General features: G+C 36.5%; 3 protein-coding genes across 3 annotated transcripts; 2 read left to right on the top strand and 1 right to left on the bottom strand.

Moving 5' to 3' along the window:
• Nucleotides 1–1,378: 1,378 nt before the first annotated feature.
• Nucleotides 1,379–2,400, bottom strand: LOC141835689 (uncharacterized). The gene has a single exon (XM_074723058.1). It carries the CDS (start codon nt 2,319–2,321, stop codon nt 1,521–1,523), a length of 801 nt encoding a protein of 266 aa, XP_074579159.1. The 5' UTR covers nt 2,322–2,400; the 3' UTR covers nt 1,379–1,520.
• Nucleotides 2,401–4,695: 2,295 nt separating this feature from the next.
• LOC141836155 (NDR1/HIN1-like protein 10) lies at nt 4,696–5,753 on the top strand. The gene has a single exon (XM_074723574.1). The coding sequence runs from the start codon at nt 4,828–4,830 to the stop codon at nt 5,605–5,607; it is 780 nt and encodes a 259-aa protein (XP_074579675.1). The 5' UTR covers nt 4,696–4,827; the 3' UTR covers nt 5,608–5,753.
• Nucleotides 5,754–6,976: 1,223 nt separating this feature from the next.
• On the top strand, nt 6,977–20,454 carry LOC141835490 (uncharacterized). Its single transcript, XM_074722908.1, has 4 exons — nt 6,977–7,230; nt 7,703–7,779; nt 16,162–16,291; nt 20,196–20,454. The coding sequence occupies exons 1-3, from the start codon at nt 7,029–7,031 to the stop codon at nt 16,204–16,206; spliced, it is 324 nt and encodes a 107-aa protein (XP_074579009.1). The 5' UTR covers nt 6,977–7,028; the 3' UTR covers nt 16,207–16,291; nt 20,196–20,454.
• Nucleotides 20,455–20,925: the final 471 nt, after the last annotated feature.

Genomic DNA, 20,925 nt, shown 5'->3' with positions numbered 1-20,925 from the left:
GGGAGGAACATCCAGGTGAAGCTGTGCCCATCATGAGGCCCAAGTTCTACTGGGGACCTTGGAGGGTTTACCATGGTGAAGAACTTCTTCCGAATATGTAAACTCCAATGGAATGCTACTATGCTATGTTCTTGGTTTGTCTTCATCGTTCTCAAAGATTGCATGGTCTGAACTAATCACAGATCCAGATCAGTAAGTTATTGCTCGCTCATTTTATGTATGTATGCGCTGGTTCATTTCTAGTTAGTTTTTAACTCCTAAAGAATCTACATTTTTTTAGTTTGTGCTATACCCAAACTATAAGTGATTTGCATATTCTTTTTATATCCCATAATTATGCAATCATATGCCAAGTGAATCTTTTAACTTATTTGTGGTAATAATACCTATTCCTTCCTTACAGTGATCATGTCAGTTCCAATCCCAACCCCTCTAACCTACGATCTACCTTGCCACTGTCCTTCATCTGATTCAGTAATTTGCTTCATCAATTTTCCTTCCTATCAGGTAAATAGATGTTTTATCGCCTGCCCTTCGCTTGTACTCTCTAACTTCTTCCTCTCAAATGTCTCCCCCCCCCCCCCCCCCCCCCCCCCAAGAGAACTAAGCCTGTTAACTTGGCCTTGTAACGGATAAAGAATGGAACATAGAATGCCACCGTCTTCCCTTTATTTATTTTTTTCAAATCTATTTCTTTAGCTATTCTTTTTGTTTTGCTGGGGATTTGTTTTTAGCATACATTTAGAACTTACGTTAAGGTCCTTTGTACATGATCTAGTGAAAATAGGTCTGCTTCAAAGTGTGTTCTTTCAGAATCCTGGTATTTTGTTAGACAAAATCTGTATTTTAATAAGCTAAAACTAGATAATGATCATCAATTATTTGGATAAGATTATCCTAAAAGATTTTCGAATTTGATAATAAGTTTGAAAATTGAGTTTATTTTTGAACTCTACTGAAGTTTAAATTGGTATGAATAGGCATCATGCACTTGACCACTTTGTTGCGCAATACATAAATAACAACACAATTCTCGCAAAAAGAAAATATAAAAATTAACGCAAAGGATATGATAAATTTGAAAATCATGTTTCTCCAATTCTCATGTCAGAATTTGGGTATTGTATTGTAAAAATTCGTATTCGATAACAATTATTTTGTTATCTCCAATAAATGGAATGTCTAGCGTCTCCTCCTTTCGTTGCTAAAAAAAATTAGAAAAATTGATTGGTTAGCAATGAAACCTTTATAGTCCGAGCGTCGACGTCCCGGTCATAATCAACGCTGCCGACCAATACCAATGTTGCCATCTCATTGGTTCATGGGAAGACGGGACGGCCGCTAATAAATTAATTCACAAGGCGCTTGATCTTATCCCTTATCATGTGCTCAAGTAAATATCTTAGCAAATAATAATCACAATTACAAAAATCAAAATGTACGGTCCTGAGTTTGGAAACACACTTTATTATTTAATTAAATTAAAATGGTTTCCCCCTTTTCTTTGGAGTCATTTCGTTTCATTTGCTACGGTTGAGCATCTCCTTGTACCTCATAATGGAATCCAGCCGTTGCAGGTGGAGCTGTTGCCGGAACCGGTTAATGAAATCGTCCGCCCTTGCATCCACCTCCACCTCCTGCTCTTCCTCCGCCGCCGCCGAGCCCCGGCCGCCCTTCGAGGCCGCCGCCGTCGGCCGTCGAACGATCTCGGCCTCCTCGAATCGACCGAACGCCGAGCTGGCGCTCGCCGATTTCTTCATCCGTTCCGCCAGCTTATTCCCAGCGGCTTCTTCTTTCCCTGACTCCGACCGGATCCGCTCGTAGTGGCGACTTTTGCGATTGCGGACGTTGTCGTCGTCGTCGCCCACCGTAATACAATCCGTCGTCGGCGCCGGAGGCGAATCGGACTCGGGGATGGGTAATGCGTCGAAAGGGATCTCACCCGAGCGGAAGCGGTTAAGTCCGATCGACCGGAGACGGTCGAGGAGCGCGGAGGGCCCGCGGGCGAGCGGCTGCGGGAGGGCTGACTCAGGGATGAGCGCCGCCGTGTCAAACGGGATCTCGCTGGAGCGGAAACGGTGGAGGCCCAGCGAGCGCAGGCGCTCGAGGGCGGCGGAGGGGCCACGAACGAGCGGCGGGAGTTCGTGGGGCGAGCCGGCTGTTTCGTCGTCGTGTGGGCGGCGATGGCTGCGGCGGCGGCTACTGGAGGTGAGCGCGATGGTGCCGATGACGAGGTTGATGAGGAGGAACAGAACGGTTGGGGTGAACCAACTGCGGAGGGAGCTCCATATCATGGACGGCCACGATTCCTCCATCGCCATCGTGAAATCGTTTTTCCGTCCTTGGATCAACACAGCTACCGGAGGAGGGAAAGAGAGAACAAGACAGGCTGGTGGAGCGTTGGTAATTATTGAGTGGAGGGAGAGGAAGGGTAGAGGAAGGCGCTTTAAGATCAGCACATTGAGCATGCGTGGCGAGGTCATGTAGCGCACATGGTAGATGGATGGCGCGCAAGCGACAAAGGGTGACGGCAAAAGGTATGGCTGGGTATGCGGTGGCCTCGCGTTTAATTTATTATGGTCAGTCTTCAACACTGCTATAGTATTTCACTTGAAATAAACTTTTTTTTACTCCACGTCAAATTAAAATGGTTTTCCAGTACGTAGTGTATGTTTTAGCATCTCATATTTCAACGTTCCACACCGACTACATCAAGTACCGGCCATTCGTAGTAGTCACAGTATGACCAAAGTAGAGAAGATTGTTTCCGCTTCTTTCCACATTATAATAAATTGTCGTCCCCACAATATTAGTGCTTTCTGGCCACTTGTTTCGTTTCTATGCATGCTTGGATTTGATATATGGCGTGGCCTTTTTTTTTTTAAAGCTAAGTCAACGGTGATGCCCCATTCATAATTGTTTAATTGATCTACAAAATTATGTCGATAAGGATGTGTTAGTCGTCCCGTATGATGTACCTGGGTAGATTTAATTTGTGGAAATCTCATGCATTTGGCTGAGGCATGATTTTTCTTTTGGTTGTTATAGTAAAGCTTCAATTCTGTTGTTGCTACCTTTAGATTGAAAAAAAAAAAAAAAAGGTTGAAGGATCAACCATTGATTGCTGTGGTTCCTTGTTCACCACTGTTACTATCAGTGCTGCCAGTGCAGTGACAGGTGACAATTGTAGACCCGATCTCATTGTGAAGTGATTCGCATGGCTGCGCCACCGGCCACATGTTACAACAGATGGTGCATGTGTCGCAAAGCAGGCCGCCATCGAAGGAAAGCAGAGGAAGACATTCCTTTGGGGTACGATTTCTAAGAACTATAGCTGTAGGCGGTGACCAATGGAGCCAAACCCCTGGAGACTTTCTTAGTCCCCATCGCATCGCGTGGCTAGATGTCCCACTGCTCTGCCATCTATCGCCTCTTCCATATCTGTGGCTATTCTTTTACCCTTAACTTTCTTCTTTCTCCTCGGGTATTGCAAACTTCCCCTCCGCTCTTGAATTGCACTTAGCTCCTTTACGTAGTTCTTTGATATGCCTTCGATCCTCTGTAATAAAATAAGTAATGTAGAATATATAATCACTTAATTATATAATTCATTTAATATAAAAGTAAAAGTTTAGTTGTCTAAGCGCACACTAATTTATAACAAAAAGTCAATGTCCAAATATATATGATTTATTTTCTCACTACACTAGCCATAGTTTAGTAGATTAAAGATATGTCAGATCATATGGTAAACTCGATATAAGTGTGCTGATTCATATATCTATATCAGATCAAATATCAAACTAGATTAAGTAAGATGCTTCATATATTTCAAATTCGTGTTAGTGTTTCCCCCTTTTACTTCCCATTGGAAATGTTTCAACTTAATTTAATTTCGATTATTCCCATTCCTTCTCATAAAAATTAAAAGAACACTAGAAAAAGTCCTAAATCATAAGTTAAATTACATGTTTTTTCCACGTTAGCCGTTGTCAACAGTCTCGAAGAACGTTTTGTCAATCGGTCACCAGGGGATTGAAACTGAAACGATGAGCATGTCACTTTGTCCCATCGTATCCTGGTTCCGTCGGGGCCGTATAACTTTACCTCTTATCGTGAAGAAGCTGGCAAAGCCCACAATGACATCCATTCTATTAATTTCATCAAAGGCTACGTGACAGCTCTGCAGATAGATATGTCAATATATATATATTTTTTGTCTGAAGTCAAAACTACCTCATGCTACAAATTTCTCAAGTGCAAAATCTACAAAGTGGCAAATGATCAAAAACAACAATCCAAGCAGTCAAAATAAATATAAATTAACGAATCGGGATTAGTTGAGCCCAGGCCCGATACCATGATTATTAAAAATAATAATAAATATAAATTAAGAAATATTTTTTGAGAAACTAAAAATTGACTAACGACGACGAATGCTCAAAACAGACAGTAATCGACAACTAGGGCCAACTAATGATGTTCACCCACCCACGAGGTGTCTCACCCCCTCAGGCTCTCGCTGCCAACGCCAACGTCGACGCAACCTTTTCTCTCTGCTTTCCTCCTCTCACACGCCTTCCCTAATCCAGAGGGCGGTGACCATACCGCACGCTTGCACTGGTGCGATCTCCATCCGACGATTCTCATGCGCTCGCGAATCCTGATCTATCGCTTCTACTAGTAAGAGTGACGACAGAGAGAGGGAGAGAGTCGGTCAATAGCCTCCAGTGTACTTCTGCTGTTCCGCGATTCCGTGTGTGGGTGTGAGCGAGCGAGCGAGCGTGAGAGAGAGAGAGAGAGAGAGAGAGAGAGAGAGGAGTCTCGATGGAAGCATCGCGGCCGCCCAACGCTACAGCCCCCCGCGCCGTAAACGGGAATGGCTCCGCCGTCGCCAACGGCGGCGCCCCCCGCACTGCCTTACCCCCAACCAAGGCGGGCCCACCCGGGCAGTACCGCCCGCCCTACCGCCCCCTTCCACCGCCCCCGCGGAGGCGCAGCCGTCGCGGCTGCTGTTGCGTCTGCTGCCTCTGGCTCACCCTCTTCATCATCGCCCTTGTCTTCCTCGCCGCGATCGCTGCCGGAGTCTTCTACGTCATCTACCGCCCCCAGCGCCCCTCCTTCGCCGTCTCCTCCCTTCACCTCTCCGCCCTCAACGTTTCTTCTTCTGATCTCCTCACCTCCCGCCTCGACCTCTCCGTCACAGCCCGCAACCCCAATCGGAAGCTCTCTTTTGACTACGGCGACATCGCCGTCTCTGCCGCGTCCGGAGGGGTCACGATCGGCGAGGGAACGATCCGGGGCTTCGTCCAAGGCACTGAGAACACCACGGTACTCAAGGTCACCGTGTCCAGCTCTGGCCGGAGCCTGGACCCGACGGAGGCGGCGGATCTGGGGAACAGGAAGCGGTACCAGCTGGAGATCGAGATCGACACCAAGGCCGGGGTTAAAATCGGTGGCTTCAAGTCGTCCCGCATCGGGATCCGAGCATCGTGCTCTGGGATTGAGGCGGTCGTCACGAGGGGCAACACCACCGCCGCTTCCAGTACCGGAACCGCCAGGTGCAAGGTGAAACTTCGTATCAAGATCTGGAATTGGACGATCTAGTTACCAATTTTAGTCGACCCAATTCCAATTATTAGGCGAAACAAATTAAGAGAGAATTTTTACATAGTTTTTCTTCTTTTTCTCTTCGATCGACGTACAGTTTCTTATAATTCTCTCTGAATATCTATCTGATTCCAGTTGTTTAATTTGCCGTTCTGTGTTTGTTGTGATGAATCATTTTACCTGCTCATGAGTGATCATGTGATAGACCACTTATGAGTGGCCAGTGTTGACGCTGCATGATGGAGAAGGGCATACATCCGTTGAAAAGTAGCTAGTGTACGTTTTAATTTATTTACATTTCATTTGATTTCCACGGCGATGGCGTCGCTTTGTCGGTTGTAGCCTCATGGCATTAATCCGTGGAGTCTTCCATGATAGCTATTTGCTTATTTATTGTGATCTCTATTGGGTGGCAATTGTTTTGGAATCTTAAGGCATTTATGTTTGTGAGAGAAGAGAGGGCTGAGTCTATCCGTTTAGCACATTAATGATGGTTATATGACGAATAGAATATATAGTGGAACGGCTTCTGTGGACCCGCGTGGACGTGGTTTTATGCAATACCTTGGGGGACCGCTTGCTTGGGTGGTGGACCTGTGGCGGTCAAATGCTGCTGTCATGTCATGCCGTGGAGGCCCGAGCAGCAGAACGGAAGATTATTGGAAACACGATAACTTCTAGTTGGTGCAGTGCAGTTTGAGGAAACTGTTCATGGTAATGATATAAGTTTTTAAAACTATTTTAAATTATGTATTTTATTTTTAAATGATCAAATTAAGCATCAATTTTTTAAAATACTTTTTATATTTTTTACGGTATGACCTAGCTGGCCGAGAAATTACAGGGTAACGATTGCTCGATTACGCGATCGCAATTTCATCGTTCATGGTCAGATTTTTGCAACTGCCTGTTCAAAAAATTATGGTCGAGCTAGTTGTGGTATCTTCACGGCCAGCGATCGCTCAGCAGCTTGGTTGTAATTTCACAGCTATTGATTGGGCAAAAGTGAACGAAGGCAGATGGAGGACTGACAGGGCATGACAAAGGAATATTTTAGAAAATTAATATATGATTTAATAATTTTAAAAATAGTGTGCGAAGTGTCTCATTCATTAATTTGTTATTCATCGTAGCTGTGATAAAAAGTTATAAGAATCGAGGGATAAGTTTAGCCACATTTACTTAGGAGGAGAGGATCAGTTTCGAGGAGCTATTGGTCACTACCCTTTTTATGGATATTTTTTATTTTTATTTTTCAAAATCACTTGTTCATTGTAACTTAGTGGGACCATTCGCTGTGACAGGCAGATGAAGCCCATTAAGGCCCATTTAGACCAATTACTTGCTCAATGGGTTGAAACTCACCGTTCGCGAGAGTGCAGCGGTCAGGAAAGGCGGGCAAGCAGCGACGCAGATCAATGCGATGCGCCCGCGGCCAACGCTCAGATCCACTTCCACCACCTTCTTCTCCGACGAGGACCCCTCTATCTCCACCTGCACCGGCACCTTTCATGACACCATGGTCGCTTTATCCTCTTCCTCCATTTATTCTCTCCGACGGTTTCGTATCTTGCTCGTCACTCGCCTTCCATCTCTCTGGTACCGAGGAGATCGGCAAGGGTAAGCTAAATCGGCATTCTGTAGCCTACCTTTGTTGATTTTTCTCGGCTCTTTCTTCGTTCTTTTGCTGTTTGATGTCGACGAGTTGGACAGGCGAGGGTAAACAAGATCACCACTCTCTCGTCTTTTTTCTGGACTGGATGCACCTTTTTTCTTATTGGTTTGCAGTCGAACGACTACGATTTGTTTTTTGTTTGTTAAATGTTGCAATTGCTGTTTGATGTCCTCGAGTTGGACAGGCGAGGGTAACAAGATCACCACTCTCTCGTCTTTTTTCTGACTGGATGCACCTTTTTTCTTATTGGTTTGCTGTCGAACGGCCACGATTTGTTTGTTAAATGTTGCAATTGAACCTTATAAAATTAGGTTGAGCAGTATTTTTAGGGTTTAGCCTTCAAGGTCAATCGCCTGTATTGCGAGTGCTGAAGCCTTATTCTTGCTCCATGATCGTATGTATTCTTGAAATGTACAGGTTTTGAGTTCCCTGGCACTATTGGATTTCGGAGTTATCAGTATGGACTCATCTATGCAAAACATTCTGAAGAACAGGTAATCGCATATTATTTCTTTTCCTTTTCTGGGTCCCAAATATGCACGTTTTCAATTTTAAGCCTCATTGGTCGTGAGGAAATTGTATACATAATCTGGCATTATGAGGAGAACTAATAAGGTAGCTTTTCACATTCAGTGTAGGAGAAAATATCCCCTTGCACGTTTTGTTTCAGATTTTCTTATTAAATTTACTCACGCATGTATCGTTGGCTAGTAAAAATTTCAATTCTTTTTAGATAAATTAATGTTTTGTGCCTATTAGTAGTGCTGCTAGTACCTTTGTATAAAATGATGTATAATTCAAACTTGCTCGCTGAATTGGCTTTGCTGAGACAACCTTTGTTATTTAGATACTTGCCTCTTTAAATTGATAAATCATGAAACTAACGAATATATCTTATGAGTTTAAATAAACTCATTATCCTATTACCTTTCCATAAAAAATCCCATCAACTAAAATGCTTTCTATTTCCTTGCCATTCTAGATGCAATGTGACAAAGTGGAATATGACAAAAAGCAAATGCTATCACCTTGATGAAAATAGCTTTGCATTTTCTGATGATAATATCTCTTTAAAGTTATTATTGCTATGATCTCAATGATATTAGTTTAGCATAATGGTGAACTTGATAGTGTTATAAGCTATGGTTAGATAATAACCAACTTGAGTGATTTGAGTCCTTATTAGATGGCCCCTCTTAGATACAGCTGTAACAAGTAGGAAAGGGCAACTATAACACAGAAGACCTACCCTAAAAGTTGAAGTTAGATGTAATGCATCACAAAAGGATGTTCTAACTATCTCTTCTAAGATATATTTATTCTAACATAGTGATATTCAACCACCCATTTAAGACACTAAATGATATACTTTGATCGAAAATATAGTTCACAATTTTATTTGATTATGGCATACCAATTGTTTGTGCCCACTAGGCCAACAAATTATGACATCACAAATTAGATTTATGGTTAGTATATAATATGTGCAAGGCTACCCATTTATGTCACTTGATATATTTTGGTTGAATGTTGTACTTCATGAGTTTAGTAAATTTCATTAAATGTTACAGAAAAGTGGATTTGGCATAAAATATGATATAATATGTGCAAGGCTACCCATTTATGTCGCTTGATATATTTTGGTTGAATGTTATTACTTCATGATTTTAGTAAATTTCATTAAATGTTGCAGAAAAGTGGATTTGGCATAAAAGTTGATAAATGTTGTAGTTTTGATTTTGATTCATTATCTTATACCAATTACCTGCAAAGCAAGGCCAAGAAGTTATGACAATTATATCACAAATTAAATTTGAGGTTAGATCTTATTACAACTTATGCTTATTAGGCAATTGAATTAGAACACTGATAGACTTAAGTGATGTTGATAGCTCGATATATGGGCTAGGTATAGTATTAACTGATAGACATTCACCATTCAGTTTAAATTGTGCAACTAAAAGTTGAAGATTTTGCTAAAGGTATTATTCCATGATTTGCATTTAATGCAATACTTCTGATATGCTGATGAGTAGAGACCAAAAAGCCACTATTTATGATAGTTCTTGGTTTTGGCTGATTACTATAAAATGTCTATAGTGGTTGACCATCTAGCCGAATAGATCTATGAGGCTTAATAGTCACTCTCTATTAACACCTTTATGCCATTGTTTAAAAATAATTCATGAATTTAGTGACATCTGGCAATCTGTTTAAGATGCTAAGTTATATACTTCGATTGAATTCTATAGCTCACGATTTTGATAGATTATTGCATACCAATTATTTGTGTCCACATGGCCAAAACATTATGACTATTACATCACAAATTAAATTTGTGATTAACATCTAGGCTACCTATGTATGCTTTTTATTTGATATATTTTTTTAGTTCATTAGTTTAGTTAATTAGTGACAAAATAGTCCATTGGCCTTAAATTAATATCATACATGCTATAGTTTTTTTTTTTCGTTGATTATTGCATACTAATTAGTTTTGCCTGCAACATGAATAAGTTATGACTATTACATCACAAATTAGATTTGAGGTTAGATCTTAGTACAACTTAAGCCCATTAGGCAATCGATGTACAATACTTGCATGATAAACTTTAGTGATAATGATTGTTCGACTATGGACTAGTATATTTTTAAGTGATGGACTTTACAGTAATATTGAACAATTGAAGATTTCACAAAAGATACTAGCTTATGTTTGCATTTAACGCAGTATTACTGATTAGTAGAGATGGCAAGGCTACCTATTTAAGACATTTATATGTTATACTTTGATTGGATGATATAGTTTATGATTTTGGTTGATTACTATAATTGTCAAAGGCAAAAATGTCCATCGGCTTAATAGGTCCATGAGCTTCAGTAGATTTGGACAGTGAATTTAGTGATATATGGCAATCTGTTAAAGATGCTAAATTATATTCTTTGATTAAATGTTATAATTCACGATTTTGATAGATTATTGCATACTAATTATTTGTGTCCACTTGGCCAAAACGTTATGACTATTACATCACAAATTAAATTTGTGATTAGCATCTAGTAAGTGTAAGGCTACCTATGTCTGCTTTTTATTTGATATATTTTGATTTATCTTTTTAGTTCATTAGTTTAGTTAAATACTAACAAAATAGTCCATTGGCCTTAAATTAACATCATACATGTTATAGTTTTTTTTTTTGTTGATTATTGCATACTAATTAGTTTTGCCTGCAACATGAATACAATTACATCACAAATTAGTTATGACTATTACATCACAAATTAGATTTGAGGTTAGATCTTAGTACAACATAAGCCCATTAGGCAATCAATGTACAATACTTGCATGATAAACTTAAGTGATAATGATTGTTCGACTATGGGCTAGTATATTTTTAAATGATGGACTTTACAGCAATGTTCAACAATTGAAGATTTCGCAAAAATACTTGCTTATGTTTGCATTTAATGTAGTATTACTGATTAGTAGAGACGGCAAGGCTACCTATTTAAGACATTTATATGTTATACTTTGATTGGATGCTATAGTTTATGATTTTGGTTGATTACTATAATTGTCAAAGGCAAAAATGTCCATCAGCATAATAGGTCCATGGGCTTAAGTAGATTTGGACAGTGAATTTAGTGATATCTGGCAATCTATTAAAGATGCTAAATTATATACTTTGATTGAATGCTATAGCTCATTATTTTGATAGATTATTGGACACCAATTATTTGTGTCCACTTGGCCAAAATCGTTATGACTATTACATCACAAATTAATAGTTAATTACTGACAAAATAGTTCATTTGGCCTTAAATTAATATTATGCATGTTTTAGTTTTTTATTTTCGTTGAGTATTGCATACCAATTAGTTGTGCCTGCAACGTGAATAAGTTGTGACTATTACATCACAAAAATGTCCATCGGCTTAATAGGTCCAAGGGCTTAAGTTGATTTGGATAGTGAATTTAGTGATATCTGGCAATCTGTTTAAGATGCTAAGTTATATACTTTGATTGAATGCTATAGCTCACGATTTTGATAGATTATTGCATACCAATTATTCGTGTCCACTTGGCTAAAATGTTATGACTATTACATCACAAATTAAATTTGTGATTAGCATCTAGTAAGTGAAGGCTACCTATGTATGATTTTTAGTTTATATATTTTGTTTAAATGTTATAGTTCATTAGTTTAGTTAATTACTGATAAAATAGTTAATTTGACCTTAAATTAATAATATACTTGTTATAGTTTTTTATTTTCGTTGAGTATTGCATATCAATTAGTTGTGCCTGCAACATGAATAAGTTATGACTATTACATCACAAATTAGATTTGAGGTTAGATCTTAGTACAACTTAAGCCCATTAGGCAATCGATGTACAATACTTGCATGACAAACTTTAGTGATAATGATTGTTCGACTATGGGCTAGTTTATTTTTAAGTGATGAACTCTATAGCAATGTTCAACGATTGAAGATTTCGCAAAAGATACTAGCTTATGTTTGCATTTAATGCAGTATTACTGATTAGTAGAGACGGCAAGGCTACCTATTTAAGACATTTATATGTTATACTTTGATTGGATGCTATATAGTTTATGATTTTGGTCGATCACTATAATTGACAAAGGCAAAAATGTCCATCGGCTTAATAGGTCCATGGGCTTAAGTAGAGTTGGACAGTGAATTTAGTGATATATGGCAATCTGTTAAGGATTGAATTTAGTGATATCTGGCAATCTGTTTAAGATGCTAAGTTATATACTTTGATTGAATGCTATAGCTAATTATTTTGATAGATTATTGCATACCAATTATTTGTGTCCACTTGGCCAAAACGTATGACTATTATTTAAATTTGTGATTAGCATCTAGTAAGTGAAGGCTACCTATGTATGATTTTTATTTTATATATTTTGTTTAAATGTTATAGTTCATTAGTTTAGTTAATTACTGATAAAATAGTTCATTTGGCCTTAAATTAATATTATACATGTTATAGTTTTTTATTTTCGTTGAGTATTGCATACCAATTAGTTGTGCTTGCAACATGAATAAGTTATGACTATTACATCACAAATTAGATTTGAGGTTAGATCTTAGTACAACTTAAGCCCATTAGGCAATCGATGTACAATACTTGCATGACAAACTTTAGTGATAATGATTGTTCTACTATGGGCTAGTATATTTTTAAGTGATGGACTCTATAGCAATGTTCAACAATTGAAGATTTCACAAAAGATACTAGCTTATGTTTGCATTTAATGCAGTATCACTGATTAGTAGAGACGGCAAGGCTACCTATTTAAGACATTTATATGTTATACTTTGATTGGATGCTATATAGTTTATGATTTTGGTCGATCACTATAATTGACAAAGGCAAAAATGTCCATCGGCTTAATAGGTCCATGGGCTTAAGTAGATTTGGACAGTGAATTTAGTGATATATGGCAATCTGTTAAAGATGCTAAATTATATTCTTTGATTGAATGCTATAGCTAATTATTTTGATAGATTATTGCATACCAATTATTTGTGTCCACTTGGTCAAAACGTTATGACTATTACATCACAAATTAAATTTGTGATTAGCATCTAGTAAGTGAAGGCTACCTATGTATGATTTTTATTTGATATATTTTGATTTATCTTTTTAGTTCATTAGTTTTGTTAAATACTAACAAAATAGTCCATTGGCCTTAAATTAACATCATACATGTTATAGTTTTTTTTGTTGATTATTGCATACTAATTAGTTTTGCCTGCAACATGAAGACGTTATGACTATTACATCACAAATTAGATTTGAGGTTAGATCTTAGTACAACATAAGCCCATTAGGCAATCAATGTACAATACTTGCATGATAAACTTAAGTGATAATGATTGTTTGACTATGGGCTAGTATATTTTTAAATGATGGACTTTACAACAATGTTCAACAATTGAAGATTTCACAAAAATACTAGCTTATGTTTGCATTTAATGTAGTATTACTGATTAGTAGAGACGGCAAGGCTACCTATTTAAGACATTTATATGTTATACTTTGATTGGATGCTATAGTTAATGATTTTGGTTGATTACTATAATTGTCAAAAGCAAAAATGTCCATCAGCATAATAGGTCCATGGGCTTAAGTAGATTTGGACAGTGAATTTAGTGATATCTGGCAATCTATTAAAGATGCTAAATTATATACTTTGATTGAATGCTATAGCTCATTATTTTGATAGATTATTGGACACCAATTATTTGTGTCCACTTGGCCAAAACGTTATGACTATTACATCACAAATTAATAGTTAATTACTAACAAAATAGTTCATTTGGCCTTAAATTAATATTATGCATGTTTTAGTTTTTTATTTTCATTGAGTATTGCATACCAATTAGTTGTGCCTGCAATGTGAATAAGTTGTGACTATTACATCACAAAAATGTCCATTGGCTTAATAGGTCCAAGGGCTTAAGTTGATTTGGATATTGAATTTATTGATATTTGGCAATCTGTTTATGATGCTAAGTTATATACTTTGATTGAATGCTATAGCTCACGATTTTGATAGATTATTGCATACCAATTATTCGTGTCCACTTGGCAAAAATGTTATGACTATTACATCACAAATTAAATTTGTGATTAGCATCTAGCAAGTGAAGGCTACCTATGTATGATTTTTATTTTATATATTTTGTTTAAATGTTATAGTTCATTAGTTTAGTTAATTACTGATAAAATAGTTCATTTGACCTTAAATTAATAATATACTTGTTATAGTTTTTTATTTTCGTTGAGTATTGCATATCAATTAGTTGTGCCTGCAACATGAATAAGTTATGACTATTACATCACAAATTAGATTTGAGGTTAGATCTTAGTACAACTTAAGCCCATTAGGCAATCGATGTACAATACTTGCATGACAAACTTTAGTGATAATGATTGTTCGACTATGGGCTAGTTTATTTTTAAGTGATGAACTCTATAGCAATGTTCAACGATTGAAGATTTCGCAAAAGATACTAGCTTATGTTTGCATTTAATGCAGTATTACTGATTAGTAGAGACGGCAAGGCTACCTATTTAAGACATTTATATGTTATACTTTGATTGGATGCTATATAGTTTATGATTTTGGTCGATCACTATAATTGACAAAGGCAAAAATGTCCATTAGGTCCATGGGCTTAAGTAGAGTTGGACAGTGAATTTAGTGATATATGGCAATCTGTTAAGGATGCTAAATTATATTCTTTGATTGAATGCTATAGCTAATTATTTTGATAGATTATTGCATACCAATTATTTGTGTCCACTTGGCCAAAACGTATGTAAATTAACATGTGTGATTAACATCTAGTAAGTGAAGGCTACCTTAGTGTGTGATTTTTATTTGATATATTTTGATTAAATGTTATAGTTCATTAGTTTTTTACAACAATTAATTCCTGACAAAATAGTTCATTTAGCCTTAAATTAATATTATACATGTTATAGTTTTTTATTTTCGTTGAGTATTGCATACCAATTAGTTGTGCTTGCAAGGTGAATACGTTATGACTATTACATCACAAATTAGATTTGAGGTTAGATCTTAGTACAACATAAGCCCATTAGGCAATCAATGTACAATACTTGCATGATAAACTAAAGTGATAATGATTGTTCGACTATGGGCTAGTATATTTATAAGTGATGGACTTTATAGCAATATTCAACAATTGAAGATTTCGCAATATACTAGCTTATGTTTGCATTTAATGTAGTATTACTGATTAGTAGAGACGGCAAGGCTACCTATTTAAGGCATTTATATGTTATACTTTGATTGGATGCTATAGTTTATGATTTTGATTGATTACTATAATTGTCGAAGGCAAAAATGTCCATCGGCATAATTGGTCCATGGGCTTAGGTAGATTTGGACAGTGAATTTAGTGATATTTGGCAATCTATTAAAGATGCTAAATTATATACTTTGATTGAATGCTATAGCTCATTATTTTGATAGATTATTGTGTACCAATTATTTGTGTCTTTTTGGCCAAAACGTTATAACTATTACATCACAAATTAAATTTGTAATTAGCTTCTAGTTAGTAAAGGCTACCTATGTATGATTTTTATTTGATATATTTTGATTAAATATTATAGTTCATTAGTTTAGTTAATTACTGACAAAATAGTTCATTTGGCCTTAAATTAATATTATGCATGTTATAGTTTTTTTTTTTTTGAGTATTGCATACCAATTAGTTGTGCCTACAACGTGAATAAGTTGTGACTATTACATCACAAATTAGATTTGAGGTTAGATCTTAGTACAACTTAAGCCGATTAGGCAATCAATGTACTATACTTGCATGATATACTTAAGTGATAATGGTTGTTTGACATATGGGCTAGTAATTTTAAGTGATGGACTTTACAGCCCTGTTCAACAATCGAAGATTTCACAAAAGATACTAGCTTTTGTTTGCATTTAATGCAGTTTTTCTAATTGGTAGTGACAGCAAGGCTACCCATTTATGACATTTATATGTTATACTTTGATTGGATGCTATGATTTTGGTTGATTGAAAATGTGCATCTTCCATGGGCTTAAGTAGATCATGTCTAATAAGATCTTTATGCTGCTCTTTAAAAATATTTCAATCTAATGTGAAGAATGAATTTAGAGATATCTATTTATGACATTTGTATGCTATACTTTGATTGAATGCCATAGTTCACAATTTTAATTGAAAATGACATCAAAAAATTGGATATGTTGTTAGCATCGAATAGCTGTCTATTAGGCTTGATTTTTAGCACACTTACTAGGTTTGAATTCCTTTCTACTTTGTAGTTTGTTCTCCGTGAAACTGTAGCTGCCGTTGGAGAAAGCCACTGATGGAAATCTAATGTGTTTTTGTACGGAGCTGAAGATTCAGAATTACATGGAATGATTATTCAAGTCTTTGCCAAAGAAGAATAAGGTAATATAGTTGCTGATTTTTAATAGAATTAAGATTTACAACGTAAGCAATGCAAATGTCTTTTATATGTATACACACACATACAAACATATTGGCACTTTGGGAAGCACATTTGCCTCATGTACATGTTATTTTTGTTAATAGTAATGACGAAGTGGAAGAAAAGTTCACAATTGAGCTGAAAAATAAATGAAACATGTTTCAATATATTCTACTTCTGTAACTCTTCAAAATTTACTAGAGAGACCCAAACCTGTACCTACAGTGGATTGAATCTGGATTTTCAACTATGAAATCCTGTGAATGTTGTGGATCAGGATTTGGATTAATAATGAAAATTACCAGTGTAATAATAAACTGTTCAGGTAATTTGGCCTGCCTAACTGTCCGACAGACTGCAGGAGTAGCATATTGGAAGTCTTGTGGGCAGTCTGGTCAATGGCAAGGGTGGTTAGATTGGGCACTCTGGTACAACTTAAGCTCATTAATCAATCATAGCACCTGTGTGGTAGAGCTAAGCAATGGTTAAAGCTCAATGTATGGGCTAGGTATAGTATTAGTTGATGAACTTTCATTGTGCAACTCAATTAAATTTTTTTAACAATTTGTCAAAAACCTAAAGGGAATAGCACACAGTTTGCATTTTGTGGAGACTAATTGATGGAGCCCACAAGATTGCTCATTTATAGTATACTTATGTTGAATATTATAGTTCATGATTTTGGTTGATTATTATAAATGTCCATGTGTAACATCCATCTTGCTTTATAAGTCTGTCAAGAGTTAATAGACCCTCTCCAATAACGCCGTCATATGACAACCTAAACATCATACAGTTAGTTGTAGACAATGAAATTTGTGATATCAGATTGCCCATTTATGTTAGTTATATGCTATGTTTTGATTGAATGATATAGTTCACAACAATTGCTTCATCCAAAGTTCATTGCCTGGTGTGATTTTTTCTCTCAGCTCGCGTATGATTCCTATGGCAACTGCTCCATCTAGGGTCGTCAACTACCTTAACAAATTCCCGCAGCTTGCAACCTTTTCCGTCAATTCCTCGAACAACACTTGCATCAGTCAACTATTACAAACTAACAGTCGACTTTGGACCAGCAGTTGACTACTCACGAGCCATTAGTCACTGCAGCACTTGAAACAAACCTTACAGTAAGCTTCCTAGTCAACTACCCCAGTTGACTTGTAATTTGACTCCATCCTATCTACTGATTGAGTCCATCTAAATTTAGTTATACCCTCACCCGAGTACAAATTCACTCAACTCTTGCCCATAATTCTCACTCCGCATAGTATGTCTCAGCATTTTCTATCAAGTTTCTCGTTCCTCTGATGCATTGAGTCCTTCGCTCTTTTCCATACCATCCTTCTTACTAGTGTATTCTTTCTATCAAAATTTTCAGCCCTCAGATTCATTGAATCGGTCGGCTCTCTACATTTGCTATCCTTCTTGCTCTGCTTGCTTGTTTTGCTTCCCAAACACAACTACCTCTGATGCTTCTCGTCCTACAATCTCTTGGTGTCGGTTACCACCATATTTCGATCTTCCTTGGATCTTGAGCTATCAGGTAATTCATGTGTTTATACCTAAGTCCTTGCACACTTAGATACACAATTCAAAACACAAAACTCATGGTTGCACCATACCACGTGGGAGCTAAAGCACCAACACATCTGACTTAGTGGGTTTGCAAGGATTAAATAGACCATGTCCTGTGGTTGCACCATACCACTTGGGAGCTAAAGCACCAACACATCTGACTTAGTAGGTTTGCAAGGATTAAATAGACCATGTCCAAATAACACCTGTATGCCTCTATTTAAAAATAATTGAATTAGATGCGGACAGTGAATTTAGTAATGTTCCAATCCATTTAAGACACTAAATGAATTTTATAGGTTTGTGAGGATTAAGTAGACCATGTCCACATAGCACCTTTATGCTGCTATTCAAATATGCCGCTTGCTTATTTTGATTGATTATGACACACCAATGTCACAGTGCCCACTAGGCAAATTAGTTTTGTAGTTAGGCCAAATATGTGGAAGGCTACCTATTTATGACATTTATTAGTTGAATGTTATAATTCATGATTTGTATTAATTATTATTAATCTTCTATCCACTCCATTCGATCTAATAGTAATATAATATATGTTATAGTTCATGATTTTGATTCATTATTGTTTACCCATAATTTGTGCATATAAGGCCAACAGGTTATAACTATTACATTACAAATTAGATTTGAGGTTAGATCTTAGTAGATTTTAACCTCATTAGCTAATTTGAGGTTAGATCTTAGTAGAGTTTAACCTCATTAGGCAATTGAATTACAACACTTGCAGTGATATGTCAATGTATGGGTTAGGTATAGTATTCACCACTCAATTTAAGGTTTTTAATAATTAGTTGAAGATTTCACAAAAGGTATTAGCTCATAGTTTGGATTTAATGTAGTATTATTAATGAATAGATGTCAAATGCTACCCATTTGTGACATTTATGTGCTATACTTTGATTGAAAGTTATAGTTCATGATTTTGGTTGATTACTATAAATTTCAGGTGAAATTGGCCATCTAGACTAAAAGGTTTGCAAGGCTTAAGTAGACTGTGTAATAACACTTTATGCCACTATTTAAAAATAATTCAATCTTGACAATGAATTTAGTGATATTCAACTTCCTGTTTAAGATGCTAAATGATATACTTTGATCGAATATTATAGTCCACCATTTTTATTGATTATGGCATACCAATTATTATGCCCTCTAGGCCAAGAAGTTATGACTATTACATCGCAACTAAGATTTATCGTTAGTATATAATATGTGCATGGCCAGTTTATGTCATTTGTTATATTTTGGTTAAATGTTGTAGTTCATGATTTTAGTAAATTTCATTAAATGTTGCAGAAAAGTTAATTTGGCATAACTGTAATATAATATATGTTGTAGTTTCTTTTGATCCATTATCTTATTAACAATTACTTGCAAAGCCAAGGCCAACAAGTAATGACTTACATTGTAAATTAGATTTGAGGTTAGATCTTAGCATAACTTATGCTTATTTGACAATCAAATCAGAACACTTGCATGATAGACTTAAGCAATGATGATAGCTCGATGTGTGTGCTAGTATAGTCTTAACGGATAGACAGTTCACCATTCAATTTAAATTGTGCAACTATAAGTTGAAGATTTTGCTAAAGGTATTATTCCATGGTTTGCATTTAATGCAAAAAATTTACTGATGAGTAGAGACAAAAGGCCACCCATTTATGATATTTATATGCTATACTTTGATTGATGTCATAGTTCTATTGGTATTGGACGATTACTATAAATGTCTCAGCTGATTGTACATCTGGCCTAATTAATAGGCCTGCGAGACTTGGTCAATATCTAGTAACACATTATGCCGCTTTTAAAATTAATTCAATCAGATTTGGCTAATGAATTTAGTGATATCTGGCAATCTATTTACTTTGATTGAATCCCATATCTCACGATTTTGATTGATTATTGCATATCAATTATTTATGAATATTACATCACAAATTAAATTTATTATTAGCATCTAAGTGCGTGCAAGGCTATCTATGTATGACTTCTATTTGATATATTTTGATCAAATGCTATAGTTCATGATTTCAGTTAATTACTGACAAAATAGTCCATTCCGTCTTACATTATATAATGCATGTTATAGTTCTTGATTTTCATTGACTATTGAATAAGTTATATTAGATTTGAGGTTAGAGCTTAATACAACCTAAATCCATTAGGCAATCGAATTACAACACTTGTGTGACAAACTTAAGCAGTAATGGTTGCTCGAATTCCTTTCTAATTTGTTGTTTGTTCTCCGTGAAACTTTAGCTGCCGTTGGAAAAACTACTGATGGAACGATGCTGAAGATTCAGAATTACTTTGAATGATTATCCAAGACATTGCCAAAGAAGAATAAGGTAATAGTTGCTAATTTTTAATAGGATTAAGATTTAAAACGTCATTTTGGTGATAGTACGATGAAGTGGATGAAAAGTCTATAATATAACTGAAAAATAAATGAAAGATGTTTCAATATATTCTACTTTTGTAACTTTTCAAAATTTACGAGAGGCCCAAAATCTGTGCTCATCGGAATCCAGATTAATAATGAAAATGCGTCAGCGTAATAACTAACGTTTCAGGTAACTTGGTGCCCTGCCCAACTGTCCGACAGAATGCAGGGGCAACATGTTGTAAGTCTTATAAGTATTCTGGTCGATGGCAGCTCGGTCATGGGCTCTGGCAAGGAGTAGATGGGTAGGCTTGCTAGTTAAGATTGCTTTGGTGCAATTCAAATAGTGCTTTCGGCAAGGACATATCAGGTAGGTTCAACCAAGGTGTTTGAAGATCTGTCATGCAGTCTGTATGGCTAGGCGGACGGCCGCCATGTGCCGTGATGTCTGAACCATAAGGAACTGCAAGTGTTAATCCTTTCCACCAATTGCTTCTCTCTTCCAAAAACATAATTGACGCTTGAGGTTCTGGCTAGAAGTTCCAAAAACTATTTATAACAGTTTCATGCTTCAGCTGGCTGCAAAAGCTTGCCTAGTCAAGAAAG

Source organism: Curcuma longa, chromosome 10 (assembly GCF_044706935.1).
Source record: "Curcuma longa cultivar G26 ecotype Majalengka, Jawa Barat chromosome 10, ITB_CL_G26_1.1, whole genome shotgun sequence".
Taxonomy (NCBI): Eukaryota; Viridiplantae; Streptophyta; class Magnoliopsida; order Zingiberales; family Zingiberaceae; genus Curcuma; species Curcuma longa.
The sequence above is the reverse complement of the archived record's forward strand: the minus strand, read 5'-3'. Positions and strand labels throughout refer to the sequence as shown.